Source organism: Penaeus vannamei, chromosome 3 (genome assembly GCF_042767895.1).
Source record: "Penaeus vannamei isolate JL-2024 chromosome 3, ASM4276789v1, whole genome shotgun sequence".
Taxonomy (NCBI): Eukaryota; Metazoa; Arthropoda; class Malacostraca; order Decapoda; family Penaeidae; genus Penaeus; species Penaeus vannamei.
In genome coordinates, this window is record NC_091551.1 from 51,640,812 (window position 1) to 51,657,779 (window position 16,968).

Below are 16,968 nucleotides of genomic sequence, written 5' to 3' on the forward strand. Positions count from 1 at the left end.
AGAAAGGGTTGTCTTTTATTTTTCTTCGAGTCTCGAGAAAATTATAAGAACAGACGGAGAAGAAAAGAGATTTTGAAGAAGGAAGAGGAGGAGGGGGTGGGGGAGGAGGAGGGAGGAGGAGGAGGAGGGAGGTGGAGGAGGAGGAGGAGGAGGAGGAGGAGGAGGAGGAGGAGGAAGGAGGATGGGGCGGGAGGAGGAGGAGGAGGAGAAGAAGGGAGGAGGGAAGAAGAAGAAGAAGAAGAAGAAGAAGAAGAAGAAGAAGTAGGAGAGGAAATAAATGAAGGAGGAGAAGCAGATCAAGAAGAAAAGGAAGAAGGAGCAGAAGAAGAAAAATATAGGAGGAGGAGAAGAAGAAAGTTAAATGGGAGAGGAAGTAGAAGAAAAAAAAAAGAATATGAAGAAAAAGAAACTTAAAAGTAGAAAAAGAAAAAGGGAGAAGGAAATCAAAAAGATGAAGCAGAGGATCAAGAAAGGAGAAGAAGAACAACAACAAAAACAAGAATAAGAAAAAGAGCAAGACGAAAAACAAAAGAAAAAAAAGAAAAAGAAGAAGAAAAAACAAAAGAAAGAAAAATGATCCCTTAACGCAATCACACAACACCAAAGAAAACGAGAGAGTGTTTGATGCAGAAACACAAATAAAGAATCAACATGACTCTATCCACAACAGCTGCCAGGAGGAGGTACTCGTGGGCGTGGCTTTCTTGCTGTGGTGGTGGGCGTGTCTCTTCGTTACGGGCGTGAGAAAGTTCCAGGGTGTCTCTCTTGTTGGTTGAGTTTCGTCTGAGCTGTAATAAGAGGGGTTGGGTTGGTGGGATATATGAGAGAAGGGGGAGAGAGAAAGAGAGAGAGAGAGAGATGGGAGGTGGAGAGAAGGGAGAGGGAGAGAGAGAGAGAGAGAGATGGGAGGTGGAGAGAAGGGGGAGGGAGAGAGAGATATGGGAGGTGGAGGGAAGGAGAGGGTGGGTGGGGGGGAGGAAGGACGGAGGGAGTATGGGAGGGAAGGTGGGTGAGGGATGAGGGAAGGAGGATGGGAGGGTGGGGGGAGAGGGATGGAGGGATGATGGGAGGTGGGAGAGGGAAGGAGGATGGGAGAGGGGAAGAAGGGAGGATTGGAGGTGGAAGAGGAAGGAGGGAGGAAGGGAGGATTGGAGGTGGAAGAGGGAAGGAGGGAGGAAGGGAGGATTGGAGGTGGAAGAGGGAAGGAGGGAGGAAGGGAGGGAGGGAGGACTGGAGGTGAGAGAGGGAAGGATGGGGAGGGAGGAGGAGGAAGGAAGGGTGGGAGGGAGAAGGAGCATGGGAGGTGGGAGAGGGAAGGAGGCAACAGGAGGATGGGAGCACGGAGGAGGGAAGGCGGGAAAAGGAGGATGGGAGGTGAGAGAGGGATAATGGGAGGGCGAGGGAAGTGGGAGAGAGAAAGAAAGAGAGAGAGAGAGAGACAGAGACAGACAGACAGACAGACAGACAGAAAGAAAAAGAGAGAGAGGCTGGCAGACAACAGACAAATAAACAAAAATATAGACACACAACCAGTCCAAAAGAAAATAGAAATTAAAAAAATAAATACAATATATCTCCCCATTAGCGACGCAAAACTTCCACACAAAAGCCCCCAAAAAAGAACCCTCATATCTTTATCAAAGAATTTCCGGTGCACCATGAGACACAAAGGCAAATGGGGAGGAACCAAGGGACAGCATGAGAAGAATGGCACCCTGGCACTATTCAACATGGCGCAGTACTTCCATTTTCTCGGGTACTTGGCAAGAGGAACGAGGGAGAGAAATGAGAAGTAGAGAGATACTATGGCATTAAAGAAAGAGAATGGGAAAGAGAGAGAAAGAGAGAGTAGGAGGAAAGGGAGAGGTAAGGAGGGAGGGAGGGAGAGGGAAGGAGGGAGGGAGAGGGAGAGGGAGAAGGAGAGGGAGAGGGAGAGGGAGAAGGAGAGAATGAGAGAGAGAGAGAGAGAGAGAGAGAGAGAGAGAGAGAGAGAGAGAGTGAGAGAGAGAGAGAGAGAGAGAGAGGGAGGGAGAGAGAGAGAGAGAGAGAGAGAAAGAGAAAGAGAAAGAGAGAGAGAGAGAGACAGACAGACAGACAGACAGACAGACAGACAGACAGAGACAGAGACAGACAGACATAGACACGGAGACATACAGACAGACACACAAAGATAGATAGTCAACACACACACACACACACACACACACACACTACTCACCATAACACACACGAGACAAAGGAAGGGAGGAAGCGACAACCCATGTAAAGAAACACTATATGACACTACTCACCATAGCACTGTAGTTCCCCAGACACAAGCAGGAGGCCACGGGAGCGAGGAAGCGACAGCAGGGGGGGAGGGGGGAGGGGTGGGGGCCACGTGCCAACCTCACTATCAGGACTGACACCATGACACACGACGCGGTGTACGAGAAGAGGTGACCTGACAACACGACTGTGGGTGGAAAGGGGGGGGGGGTTAGGTGGTTGTTTATGGTGACGATCAAGGTATCTTTAACACAGGTAGACCCACTCCTTGATAAATATCCTAGTTGGCAACTTCCGAGCGAAGCCCCGCCTCATCACCTTTATTCAAATATCAAATATTTATTCATCTAATATTTTATTGATTTCTTTTACGCTTATTTTCTCTCCAATGTCCTCATTGAATCAATTTCAAAGAAAATCCACTGAAATAGCACCTACCATAAAATACTGTACAAAATGCTGGGGACAAAAAGGGGGCGGAGCTAAAATGACGTCATCACCTTTAGCCAATGGGAGTGCGCTTTCAGATACCAGATATAGCAAGATTTATAATTTGTATAATTTACTCGCTACTTCTATAATGACCAGAAGTAAAAACAAAATTTCATTCTTTTATTTGTGATAACAAAGAGTTCCTTACCATTAACAGCCAGAATAGCATTTTCTTGGGTAAAAAAAAAAAAAAAAAAAAAAAAAAAAGAATACATATATATATATATAGAGAGAGAGAGGGGGGGGGAGAGGGAGGTAGGGAAGGAGAAAGAGATAGAAAGCGAGAATGAGAGAGAGACAGAGAGACAGAGAGAGAGACAAACAGACAGAGAGAGAGAGAGAGAGAGATGCAGACACACAGAGACAGAAAATAGAAAGATGAATACAAAAAACCACTGCAATATGTAAAAAAAAAACATGAAGTAATCTTGCAAGTGTGTAACCACATAGAAAATGAAATAATCTAATAACACAAACAAACGGACGAAATCAAATAAGTTCGCACCAAGCCAAGCCAAATCAAACGAAGTCAAGCCAGGTCAAATCGGTAGAAAAGTCGAAACAATACGAAATCAAGCCAAGACAAATCAATTCAAACCAAATCAAGCCAAATTAAACCAAGACAGTACAAACCAAACCAGATCAAACCGAGTTAAACAATAGCAAAGCAAACCAAATCAAGTTAAATAAAACCAAAGCAATTTAAATCAAGTCAAACTAAACCAAGCCAATTCAAACCAAGTCAAACAAAAACAAGCTAAACCAAACCAATTCAAACCAGATCAAACCAAGTCGAACCAATTCAAACCAAACCACGCTACATCAAACCAAGACAAACCAAACCAAACCAAGCTACATCAAACCAAGTCAAACCAGATCAAACCAAACCAAGTCAAACCAAACCAAACCAAATCAAACTAAACCAAGCCAAACCAAACCAAATCAAGCCAAACCAACCCAATCCCCACTATAACCAAGTCCAGCCCACCTACCTATAGCGGGCGCCTGCGAGTGCGAGAACCCCGAGGCGTAGGAGACGTAACCGAAGAAGAGGGCTTCGAGGACGAGACAGAATCCTCCGAGGGTGACCTTCTCCTCGGCGTCAGGAGGCAACAGGAACACCATGAGCGTCAGGAGAAGGAAACCTGCCGGGGGAGAGGAAGGGGGAGGTGTGTGGGGGGGGGTGAGTGTGTGTGTGTGTGTGTGTATGGAGGGTGAGTAAGTAAATATAAATATACGCATATGTGTATGTGTGTGTGTGTGTGTGTGTGTGTGTGTGTGTGTGTGTGTGTGTGTGTGTGTGTGTGTGTGCGTGCGTGTGCGTGTGTGTGTGTGTGTGTGTGTGTGTGTGTGTGTGTGTGTGTGTGTGTGTGTGTGTGTGTGTGTGTGTGTGTATGTATGTACACACATACATACAAAGGCTAATATAAAGATACAAAAGAAATACATGCATTACAAATATGAAAATCTAATCAAACTAATAACAAAACCGTAAAGAATAATGATAATAATAATAATAATAATAATAATAATAATAATAATAATAATAATAATAATAATAATAATAACAATAATAATAACAATAACAAAAACAACAAAAAATACCCGCAAAAAAATACATAATCACACACACACAAAAAAAAAACGAACAAAAACAAAAAAATACTCCATACTAAACACGGGGATCCACAGGAGCGCTCGCAAGGACTCGGACACGTGGCGCCGGACCGTGACGTCAAGGTGCAACACGGGATACGGCTCATCACAACACGCGTAAAAGTTCTCTCGCTTGATGACCTCCGCGTCCGTGACCTCCCAGCCGGAGATCGAGGGGTCCGTTTCCGAGAACTGGTGGTGGTGGGAAGGGGGGGGGAAGGATGGAGGGGGGAGGGGGAGAGGGGAGGGGAGGGTGAGGGGGAGGGGGAGGGTGGGAGGAAGGAGAGGGAGGGGAGAAGGGGAAGGGAGGAATAGGGGGAAAGGGGGAGGGAGGGGGGAGAGGGATAGGGGAGGAAGGGGGGAGGGAGAGGGGGAGGGAGGGAAAGGGGGAGGGGGAGAAATGGGGGGGGAGTGAGAGGGTGAGGGGGAAGGAGAGGGAGAAGGAAGGGGGGGAGGGGGAGGGGGAGGGGGAGGGAGAGGGAGGGAGGGAAGGATTGAGGGAGAGGGAGAGAGAAATAAAAAGAGTTAAAACAATCAAACAAAAAATAGACGGGTTCATATTTTTTTTAAATAATAATAATAATAATCAGGGTTTCTCTGCTAAATTTAAATGGACCAAGAGAAAAAAATATGAATACATAGTAAACTTTACTTCCATTCATTGTTATACATAATCTCATTCAAATACAATATTTGATCTCAACCTGAACGAAATTAATTAAAAAAAAGAAAAAAAAAGAAAGAAAAAAGAAAGAAAGAAAGAAAGAAAGAAAGAAAGAAAGAAAGAAAGAAAGAAAGAAAGAAAGAAAGAAAGAAAGAAAGAAAGAAAGAAAGAAAGAATAAAGAAAGAAAGAAAGAAAGAAAGAAAAAATATATATATACATATATATATATAGCAATAAGATAAAAATCATAAAAGAAAATAACAAAGAAGTAACACAGAGAGAAAGAAAAAGAAATAAAAATCTAATCCCCTCAAACTAATCTTGCTCCACTTTCTCCCCTAATCCCCAATTCCTCAAACATCATTTCACTTAAAAACGAATAAATAGATAATTAAGTAGACGAATAAAAACATAAATAAATAAACAAGCTAACAAACAAATCAGTAAATAAATTAAAAAAAAAACATGGTATTATTGTAGATGCAACGCCACACCTAATTTAAATAATCTGAGCTTACCATTCTATGCCAGTTTTCTTCAATACCATTTTCTTCGCAAATTGATAATTACGGAGTTATAGAGGGCATAAAATCCGCGATCTCCAGGAGCCGCAGTAACCTTCCGCCTCCAACGCCGCGACACAATGACAAAAAAGTCGTTAAGAGCGACGGGAAATCGGACGGATTTGTAGCGGATGACGTATGCGCGGGAAATCAAATGATCCAATTAGATTCGTGCGTGAACGTGACGTGGAACACAGACGCTCAACAGAACCAATCAGGTACGGAATAGATCATCACGTGACAATAGAAGCTGGGCCTAGGAGATGACCGTTGAAATTCAAATCAGTTCCATCATGGCTAGACAGCGTGTAGGTTGTGAGAACAATTATTTCGATTCCACCGCGAAACATCACCGAAATAATGAAGCCATCTTACTAAATCTACGAGATCACTTCTAGTGGAAGAATAATACCCGCACTGTAAGACACCGTGTCATTACAGAAATGACAGACATCAGAGGGTTTGTAGCGCATGGAAAAGGGTCCAAAAATAAAACAAAGAAAGCAGTGTAACTTTACTGTAAGCGAACGCAATTCCCGCCAACAGCGACCTGGAATACCCCGACGATCCCAGTGACCCGCAGCCTGACCCATCTGGAGTGAAGGCTGAAGGTAAGATGAGGTTAAAACTGTTCCTGGGTCTGGGCTCTCTCCTGCCGGAACATACGAGGTAAAGATTTGCAGACCAGGCAGGGGTGGGTAGCCTCCCCCCCCCACTTGAAAGGGGATATAAGGGGTCGAAGCCCCCTATATCTACTGAAAACGTGTCAGATACCTGGTTTGCCCGGACTCTCTCCTGCCGGAACATACGAGGTAAAGATTTGCAGACCAGGCGGGGGGTGGGGGGCTGCCACAACCCGTAAATGTGTTAATATACTATGCTTGCTATTATTCTACCTATATTTCTCGGGATTCCTTAATATATACGCCTAACATACCTTCCCCAGGCATCGAGACCGATATCGTAGTTATGCTTCGTTTGCGAAGAAAATGAATGCTAGATTCGTTCGAAATACGACGAAAGCTATTGGATAATTATTCCATTCACCCAAAAAAATGGTGTGGGGTTGCATTTCCAAATTTACCAAACATATATAAACCTCTATCAGTTCCTTAATGAGTAAAATAGATATACTCAGACGTACCTCAACCTCCCCGTCGACTATAAAATCGACCTGGTATCCATGGTAAGTTTTACTCCCCATTTTAATCTTGCAAGCATACACGTCGTAAGGCCAGCGGGTGAGATCTGCGCGACACGGAGACCTCAGTCGAGAGGTTGAAAAGAAATTGACTCCGCCGTCCAAGTATACGTAAGTGAATGGATTCCTGAAGATCGATTCATCTTCTAAACTTCGTCTGGGGATATATTAAAATAATTAGTAATAAATTCTCGTAATATAGCTTCTTTACATTTATTCTTTGTGATTTCTTTCTCTCTCTGAATTTCTTCTGTTCTACACATATGCTCCTTTTCTCTCTCTCTCTCTCTCTCTCTCTCTCTCTCTCTCTCTCTCTCTCTCTCTCTCTCTCTCTCTCTCTCTCTCTCTCTCTCTCTCTCTGACACACACACACACACACACACACACACACACATATATATATATATATATATATATATATATATATATATATATATATATATATATATATATATATTTATATGTGTGTGTGTGTGTGTGTATGTCATACATGTATATATATGCTAATTCTGTTACATACAGACGTGTGAAACGCAAATGATGTTTCAAATTAATAGATGCAATTAACAAAAATATAGACCGTACGGTACAAGCATTTAAAAATATAGCAGGATTAACCAATGGTTAACTAGAACTCATAATAGTTAGGAAAGGTTTAGGAAATAAAAAGTTGTGACAGCGAAGTGGACAGTTCGCTTCGAAATAGGAAAGATGTATTTAGAACAGTTTCTATTTGTTTTACCTGCAGTGTAAATATTTCTCAATCACTCAAAAACAAAATTATGTTTGCAGAATGATGCAACACTGACAATAATCTAACATCCAATCACTCCGCCTGTCTATCTGCCTCTCTATCTATCTATCTATATATCTCTATCTATCTATCTCGCCCATCTCTCTCGATCTATCTATCTATCTCGCTCATCTCTACCTCTCTCTCTCTCTCTCTCTCTCTCTCTCTCTCTCTCTCTCTCTCTCTCTCTCTCTCTCTCTCTCTCTCTCTCTCTCTCTCTCTCTCTCTCGCTCATTTTTCTTTCTTTTTCTCGTTCATTTCTCTCTCTAGCTCATCTCTCTATTTATCTATCTATCTATCAGTCAATCCATTTATCTCTCTACACACATAGATACAAACTTCTATCTACTTACAAACATATCCACAAACACACAGCCTCTAAAAGGCGCAGAAAAAAATGAAGAAAAACATAATTCTCACGGACTGTAATTGATGATGTCCGGTGTCCACAGAAAACGAATGGGCACTACGATTGGCACGGAAAAATCATAGTCTTTTCTCCAGTCTCTCGTCAACCGGCTGTCTTCCCAGGACTAGAGGTAACGATAAAGATGATTACGAGAAGGAGGAGGAGGAAGTCTGTAGTGATGATGAGGGAGGAGGAAGAGGTGGATATTGATAAATGTGATGAGAATGATGATAAGGAGGAAGAATGAGATGGTGATGGAGGAGGCGGAGGAGAAGGACACTGATGATGATAATAAAATAAGGAAAACGAAGATAATCATAATGATAAAAGATAAAAGTAATGATAGTAATGGTAAAATGGACCAGAGAGAGAGAAAAAAAATCAGAAATAAATTATTAAAGCTCTTCGGAAGCTGGAAAGCCAAAATGCAGTCCAGTCATCATAGTAATTACGTTGTTATGTTGGCCTTATGAAACAGGCTAAGCCACATATGTTAGCCCGATATCCAGGGAAAGCTCCCCTATGCAAGTTAAACTGAATTGACCCAAATCTTTTTACACGGCTGCCACCCTCTTAATCTTAATTCTTAATCGAACGCAATTGGGATTCTGACACCAAATTTCACCCAAAATAGGGATGAACACCAGATACCAATCAATTATTCATATTTCCCACCATTTTTGGCCAATCAAAACGACATTAGGTATCAATAGGACTTTATCCGTACTCATTCTGGTGGGTTCGAATATAGAACCTAAATTCCACTGTTGAAACTCGACCACTGATCTGCTTAAAAGGTTTCTGTTCACAAATTACATTTTTAGGAAATAAATGAATTAATATATACATTGCTGGGTGAATGCACAGCCTCCCCCATATGGTACACGTAAAGATAATGATGGTAATAATATATGATGATAATAATGGTAAAGATGATGATGATGATGATGATGATGATAATAATAATAATAATGATAACGGAATTAAAAATAATGATGTATATGCAATACCATATCAAAAGGCAAAGGAAAACCAACGTTTAATACTTACGAGGGGAAAACTGCACAGAATGTCAATGGTGTTTGTGGCTTCATCCTTTCATGGGAGAAAGAATTAATCATAGCAGTAATGGCGGTAATATTTATAGAATTAATACAAATTGTAATGATATTAGGTATAATACTGATAGTAATGTGGCTAATATGAATGGTGGTAATGAGAGAAATTATAATAACACTGATAATAATGATGATGATAATGATAATAGTGATGATGATAATGATAATAGTGATGATGATGATCATGATAATAGTGATGATGATGATAATGATAATAGTGATGATGATAATAATAATAGTGATGATGATAATGATAATAGTGATGATAATAACAATAATGATAAAGCAATAATAAGAATAATAACAATAATCCCACACCAACTACAACACCCTAACTACTGAGAGAGCGCATACCTCCGCCAAGGCAATAGGATAATAACTACAGTTCAAATGAGAAAAGTTGTCCCTATTTCGCAATGTTAACAATAATATTAGTTAACCCTGGGTAACTGATGTGTTAATTTTTAATAATAGTAACTGATGTATTCATTTTTAAAATTCCTGGATACAAAATTTACTGGCACCTAAGTTGGATACGACACACGTCTGGTAAAATAATTAATAAAAGGATAAAATAGAAATTTAAAAAATCATACAAATCTGTTCATAACTTTTTTTTAGTTATAGTACGATCCGACTAACAAACTAACAAACCAACGCTATCAAAAACATCGTGGTGGATATAATAACCATCCACACTAACACTTAAAACACAAACAAAACATCAAAAACAGCGAAAAAGGAGGTCCCTTCCTTACCAGTCTAACATCCATGAATGACAAACGACCTACAGATATTTGGATTGTGTCGTTAGGTCTCTGTCTCGGGTCGTAATCTCTGGGTATTGACTCCAAAAACTTCTTCTCCAGGTCGATCCTCTTCGGAATGGATTCTGTGAAAAAAGATGATGATAGTATTAATAAAGATAGATAACAGGGATGATAGAAAGGATAATGATGATAATAATAATGGTAATAATGATCATTATCATCATAATGGTAATGATAATCACAAAAACAATAATAATAATAGTAATAATAATGATACTAATGATAATTAATGATTATTAATCTTAACAATAAGAATCAGAATAAGAATAAATGACAACAATACCTAGCACTCAGAGAGCGCATACCTCCGCCAAAGCAGTAGGGTCACTGATGCAAGAAAAAAAATTACGCTTGAAGAATTACATTAATAATGATAATAATTTAACGAAAACTAGATGACCGACCGATGGTGACGTCACTGCGGATTCTCTCTCTCTCTCTCTCTCTCTCTCTAGGCTGTTTTTCTTCTTCTTTCTTTCTTTCTTTCTTTCTTTTTTCTGCAGATGGTTAAATGGAAATGAAAAGTATTCAAAACATTATCAAAACACTTTCACCATGTTCAAATAAATTGAACATAAAATATTTTGAAACTATCATGGGAATTTCATCCGATGTCACTTCAGCTGGATCTTCCAGCTGGGCCTTCAACCCTGAAACACACTCACTATGAATAGTATTTTTTTATAAGTCGTTTACATGTTCAATGTCGCATTTTCTTACGTTATACATCAAATGCATTTTCTATAAAGAGATGCAGGTGCATATTAGGTTGAATGCTGTTACATTTTTGGCTTAATAATGTATCTATTGTATATTGTTTTATGCAGTGCAATGAACAAGTACACAGGGGATCCTATATTCATCAGAATCTGACCATTTGCACTGCTACTATAATCTAATATTCATCGGTTTATCATAGTGTATGGTTCAGTTTTATCTATATCCGTTTTCTTTACCATTTAATGTTTAGAAAACGGCAGAAATACTGCTACGGAAAAGCGGCCAGCCCTGCAAATGCTCGCAGTGACACCGATCTTCCATATTCCTTCCCGCAGATATTCGAATTCCGAATGAACTAACACAACAACAACAAAATCCATCCATATCTTACAACAAAAGTGAATAACAATTACTTAATTACAAAATGCGTAGGGGTTTGATTTTTCATAAGGACGTTGTTGGGAATTTCCAGAGTCGAAAGGATTCTCACGTGTCCTTCTACACGTGCTGTCCGTTCAATCGTTTATATCACTACTCATTCATTCATTATCATGGAATTATTTAGTCCCACTGTTCCGCTCAGAAAAGACGAACAATTAAACCGGAAAGAAAAAAAAACCTGGTCGCTCGTGGCTTGTAGTTAAATGTTCGTAGGTCTAATACTTTGATGAAAAACGATCACTGTTGCTCGCACCATAAACTTCCTTTGCTCGCAGGTTATAGCCCATACATTGTCATTTTTTGCCTTGAAGTGTCCGCGAATAACGACATATTTCCAAACCGGGGGATCACCACCAAAATTTAATGGCATTTAAGTCAGGCTAACACACCCCAGGAAATTTTTTCATTAAAAAAAAAAAATCATAAGTTGTTTTTTTTTATTAACCTGCAAACCTAAGAACAAACAAACTAACCAACGTTTCCACAAACTTGACCTTGACGGAGTTCATAATGCACAAAAAGTGAAAATGGCATTTCGTGGAGAAGTGAATGAAGTAAATGAAGTATGTATGTAAATATGTATGTGTATGTATGTATGTATATATGTATGTATGTGTTAGTGTATGTATGTATGCATTTAAGTATTTATTTATGTATATATATACATGTATGTGTATATGCATGAATGCAGAGATAACAAAAACAGAAAAAAGATAATAGGCAGAGGATGAGGGAAGGAGAGCAGAGATAAATATGAAAAATGATAATGTGATGATGGTCGTCTACGAAGAGCAGGTGGAGAACAGAAGAGAAATAGAGACGGGTGATGAGGGGAGGAGAGACAGGAGAAGGGAAGAAGAGAGAAGAGAGCAAGGGAGGGAGAGAGGAAGAAATAAGGAGGCAGAGAGATAAGGAAGCGAGAGAGGAAGAAATGAGTAGGCAGAGGGAGAAAGGAGGAAATAAGGAGACAGATAGAGAGATGAAATAAGGAAACAGAGGGAGAAGGAAGCGAGAGAGGAAGAAATAAGGAAGCAGAGAGAGAAGGAAGCGAGAGAGGGAGAAATAAGGAAGCAGAGAGAGAAGGAAATAAGGAGGCAGAGAGAGAAAGAAATAAGGAGGCAGAGAGAGGAAGAGATAAGGAGGCAGAGAGAGAAGGGAGCGAGAGATGAAGAGGAAGAAATAAGGAGGAAGAGAGAGAAGGAAGCGAGAGAGGGAGAAATAAGGAGGCAGAGAGAGAAGGAAGCGAGAAAGAAATAAGGCAGCGAGAGAGGAAGAAATAAGGAGGCAGAGAGAGAGAGGAAGAAATAAGGAGGCAGAGAGAGAGAGGAAGAGATGAGGAGGCAGATAGAGAGAAGGAAGCGAGTGAGGAAGAAATAAAGACAGAAGGAAGCGAGAAAGGAAGAAATAAGGAAGCGAGAGAGGAAGAAATAAGGAAGCGAGAGAGGAAGAAATAAGGAGGCAGAGAGAGGAAGAGAGAAGGAGGCAGAGGGAGAAGGGAGCGAGAGAGGAAGAGAGAGGCTGTAGCCGCTGGCGCCCGCGTCAACTCGGGTTAATGGTTTCCTCTGCAAGACGCCCGAAATTCGGCGAATAATCTAGGCTCATGAAATGGTAATGACACAGAGAGAGAGAGAAAGATAAACAAGGTATAGAGAGAGAGTTAGATAAACAAGGTAGCGAGTGAAAGATAAGCAAGGTAGAGAGTGAGATATACAGGGTAAAGTGTAAGAGAGGAACATGAACACAGAGAGGAGAATAAGATACGGGAATCGTAAAGAAATGGAAGCAAAGGAAGAGGAAATTAAAGAGACGGAGAGAAGAAGACAGAGGAAGGGAGTGAGGAAGAGTTAAGAAAGTGAGAGAACTACGAGAAAGAGTGAGAGTGAACCCTTTCTGTTCGCGTAAGATGATCCTTTAATAATACAACGACTGAGGACTCACTCACCCGCACGGCAAGACAGCAGCAGCCACAGTAGAAATACGGAGACATGGTTAATTTCGGTGTCTTTGAAACCTCGCATTTCGCTCTGGTGGAGATACAGACACGTATACATACGTGCATGTAAACATATATACGTGCATGTACACACACCCATATGTGTGTGAATATATATATATACATATATATATATATATATATATAAATATATATATATATATATATATATATATATACATATATATAAATTTGTGTGTATGTGCATGTGTGTGTGTGTGTGTGTGTGTGTGCGTGTGCGTGTGCGTGTGCGTGTGCGTGTGCGTGTGTGTGTGTGTTTATCACAATATGAATAAATTTTGAATGACAATACACAGCAAAACAGACAATTGAAAGAACAACTCACAGCACAAACCATTCACAGAACAGTTAACAACGAAACTACACGAGCCAAATTCACAACCGCCGATAACACGACCTCCTCGCGTTGCTTCTCGGCGTAGTGTGGCGCCCATACAACAGCCCCTTCAAGTGATGTTGTGAACTTGACGGCATTCCGAAGTTTTTAAGAGATACGAGAACGAACATACTGTAGTTTTTTTCGCGTTTCCTTTGTTTGTTTGTTTGTTTTTGTTGTTGTTTTTGTTTTTTTCTTTTTTCTTTCTTTCTTTGTCGTACACTTTGTTCCTGTTTTATAAGTAACTTGAACTTCGTAGAGTGAGAGAGAGAGAGAGAGAGCGAGAGAGAGAGAGAGCGAGAGAGAGAGAGAGCGAGAGAGAGAGAGAGAGAGAGAGAGAGAGAGAGAGAGAGAGAGAAAATTAATATAAATTGTATCTACGAAAAGAAGTAATTAATAAAAGAAATGAATGAACATCACCTCTCACGCGATGTATTCAATTGGCAACTGTAGCTCGAGTTCACACACTACCAACCCAACGTTAAAATAATAATATCAAAGCATAATATATATATGTGTGTGTGTGTGTGTGCGTGTGTGTGTGCGCGTGTTTGTGTGTGTGTGTATGTGTATGTTATACGTGTGTGTTTATATAATATAAGCTTGTGTGTGTGTATGTGTATGTTATACGTGTGTGTTTATATAATATAAGTTTGTGTGTGTGTGTTTGTATGTTATATCCGGAGCCTTGAAAGTCTCGATCTTACCCAAAATAAAAAAATACACATGCATAAACATACATTTCTATGTATATATGCAAACACACACACAGACACACACACACACACACACACACACACACACACACACACATATACATACACATACACACACACATACACATACACACACACGCACACACACACACACTATTTCGGGGGCATTCTTTTAGCCGAAGCTTTTGGATAAAACATCTATGCCAGTACAAGGATTACTGACTGATCAACTTGACTCCCCCACCCCCTCCCCCACTCCTCCACTTTCGAAAAAACTTGGACCCAACAGTATCTACAGGCAAATAGACGAAGACACTGAGTTGTAGAGTAATTAAACTTTACTCTAAACCTCTATCCACTTTGGTCACAACTCCCGTGTATCAATTGAAACCACAGTCCCAATTTAACTTTTTCTTCTCCACTAAATCGAAGTTGTCACAAGTTGGTCAACACGGGACCTCCTTTTGCAAGAATTGACGTGCAATTCATTCAACCAAAACGTATTTTAAGAGTGCAGGAGTGTGGTGATTTGAGATAATGGTGTTGTTTCTATGCCTTGACTATACGGTGTGTGGTGTCGTGTATGGGTGTGCCTGCGTGTGTTATTGTGCTTGTTCGGTGAGTTCCGTTTGTCCTCTGTGTGTGTATGGAGTGTGTATGTGTACTAAGGTGCGTATGTGTACTAAGGTGTGTGTTCCCTTGTGTCTGTGTACTAAGGTTGTGTTCCCTTGTGTCTGTGTACTAAGGTGTGTGTTCCCTTGTGTCTGTGTACTAAGGTGTGTGTTCCCTTGTGTCTGTGTACTAAGGTGTGTGTTCCCTTGTGTCTGTGTACTAAGGTGTGTGTTCCCTTGTGTCTGTGTACTAAGGTGTGTGTTCCCTTGTGTCTGTGTACTAAGGTGTGTGTTCCCTTGTGTCTGTGTACTAAGGTGTGTGTTCCCTTGTGTGTTTGTACTTGTATGTGTGTATTTGTGTGTGCTATGGGAGTGGGACTATATCACAGACTGGCCAACGTGGTTCCTTAATGCTTTGTAAATCTATTAAACCAAGGAGTAAGGGGGATTAAGAATGAAGGGAGGAAGAGGAGAGGAGAATGAGAAGAAGAGGAGAAGAGAATGGGAAAAAAGGAGCGGAAATAAGAAAGAATAGAAAAGGAGGAAGGGAGGAAGAGGAGAGAGGAAAGTGAGGAGGAGGAGAGGAGAATGGGAGGAAGAGGGGAAGAGAATGTACAGAAAAGGAGAGAAGATATACAAGAATAGAAGAGGGGAAAGGGAAGAAGAGGAGAGGAGAAAGAGAGGAAGATGGTAGGAGAAAGTGAAGAAGAGGAGAAAGAGAGGAAAAGAAGAGGGGAAAGAGAGGAAAATAGCAAGAAAGTAGGAGCTCGAATGATGGTCCCTACAAGAGTATGGTAGATGGCGAGCTTAGGGTTTAAGGTAGACAACCAAGATGTCTTGACCCCTTTACTGAATATTAAATGTTTAATGTTGCTCCTTGGCTCATCACAGGGAATCTGCCTCCATCTCCTCATCTCTTATACAGTGGTCTAAAGATCGCTCTAAAGGTGCTGTCACACTAGCACTTTTTCCGTCAATTTTTATGACAATTTTCGGAAATTTTGTCAAGTTTTGAGCCAATTGTCGATTTTCCAGTCAGACGATGATGATCGTTTCCGTCTGAAAACCTTTCCGTCAACTTTTTCAGACAAGCATACTCAAATCAAGAGCTATATTAAGAAAGGTACGTATTTATGTAAAATATATTTGTTACAAAATTGACGGAAAAAGTGCCAGTGTGACAGCACCTTCAGTCACGTAGTTGGCATGTGACAACCGGTAACGAACAAGCAAGCGTTACATCAATACATAGCTCTTGTGGAAGGGATAGACATAACACTGGAATGTCTAGTGTGGTAAGAAGAGAGGAATAAGCAATGGGAAGCAATAATCAGGCGTATATGCATATGTATACGTATGTGTGAAGATTCATGTAACATGTATATGTATGTGTGAAGATACGTATGTGACTAACATGTAAGATTATATGGATATGTAGAATATAGTAATATGATATAGAAATAACTGGGTTATAAGGAGAGGGGAGAGAGAGGAAGAGGAGAGGGGAAAGGGGGAAAGAGCAGAGGAGAAAGGGGGGAAAGGGAGGAAGAGGAAAGGGGAAAGGGAGAAAGAGAGGGGGAGGAGAGAGGGATAGAAACTGGGGGGGGGGGGGGTGAGAAAGAGGTTGAGAATTTAAAGAAAGATCAGGAGAGTCAGAGGGGAAATAGATAAAGGGGAAAGAAGAGGAATTAGGGGAAAAGGGAAGAAAATGGAAAAGAAGGAAATGAAGGCAAGAGGGGAAAGAAAGAAAGAAACAGAGGAACAGAGAGTGATAGGAGAAAAACAAAAGAAAAGGGAGTAGGAAAAGAGGAGATATCAGATGGAGAGAGAGAGAAAAGAAAGAGAAATGAAAAGAGAAAGTGAGAGAAAGAAAGAAAAAAAGGAGAGAAAGAAAGAAAATGAAAGAGTGGAAATAAAGATACAGAGGAGAGGAACGAGAGAGAAGTAAGGGGGAAATGACGCAGGTGGAGAGAGACGAAAACTAGATTAGCTTAATTAACGAAGATAATAAACCTTCTGATATAATTGTTTTCCCTCGTGCCTACAGAATGGTGCATAGGGCCGTGAGGTGAATAATAAGGGATTTTGTGGAGTG

General features: G+C 40.6%; 1 protein-coding gene across 1 annotated transcript; it reads right to left on the bottom strand.

Annotated features, from left to right (window-relative positions):
• Positions 1-231: 231 nt before the first annotated feature.
• On the bottom strand, positions 232-13,175 carry LOC113807855 (neuronal acetylcholine receptor subunit alpha-7-like). Its single transcript, XM_070138909.1, has 9 exons — positions 13,099-13,175; positions 9,924-10,057; positions 9,098-9,142; positions 8,059-8,171; positions 6,789-7,002; positions 4,434-4,608; positions 3,753-3,905; positions 2,292-2,455; positions 232-788 (listed from the first exon to the last, which is right to left on the bottom strand). The coding sequence occupies exons 1-9, from the start codon at positions 13,172-13,174 to the stop codon at positions 591-593; spliced, it is 1,272 nt and encodes a 423-aa protein (XP_069995010.1). The 5' UTR covers position 13,175; the 3' UTR covers positions 232-590.
• Positions 13,176-16,968: the final 3,793 nt, after the last annotated feature.

Coding starts and splice junctions, on each gene's coding strand:
- LOC113807855 (XM_070138909.1), bottom strand. CDS start 13,174: ATGCGAGGTTTCAAAGACACCGAAATTAACCATGTCTCCGTATTTCTA. Junction 9,143..9,923: donor CATTCATGGATGTTAGACTG/GTAAGGAAGGGA, acceptor CTCCCATGAAAG/GATGAAGCCACAAACACCAT. Junction 7,003..8,058: donor GACATCATCAATTACAGTCC/GTGAGAATTATG, acceptor ATATATCCCCAG/ACGAAGTTTAGAAGATGAAT.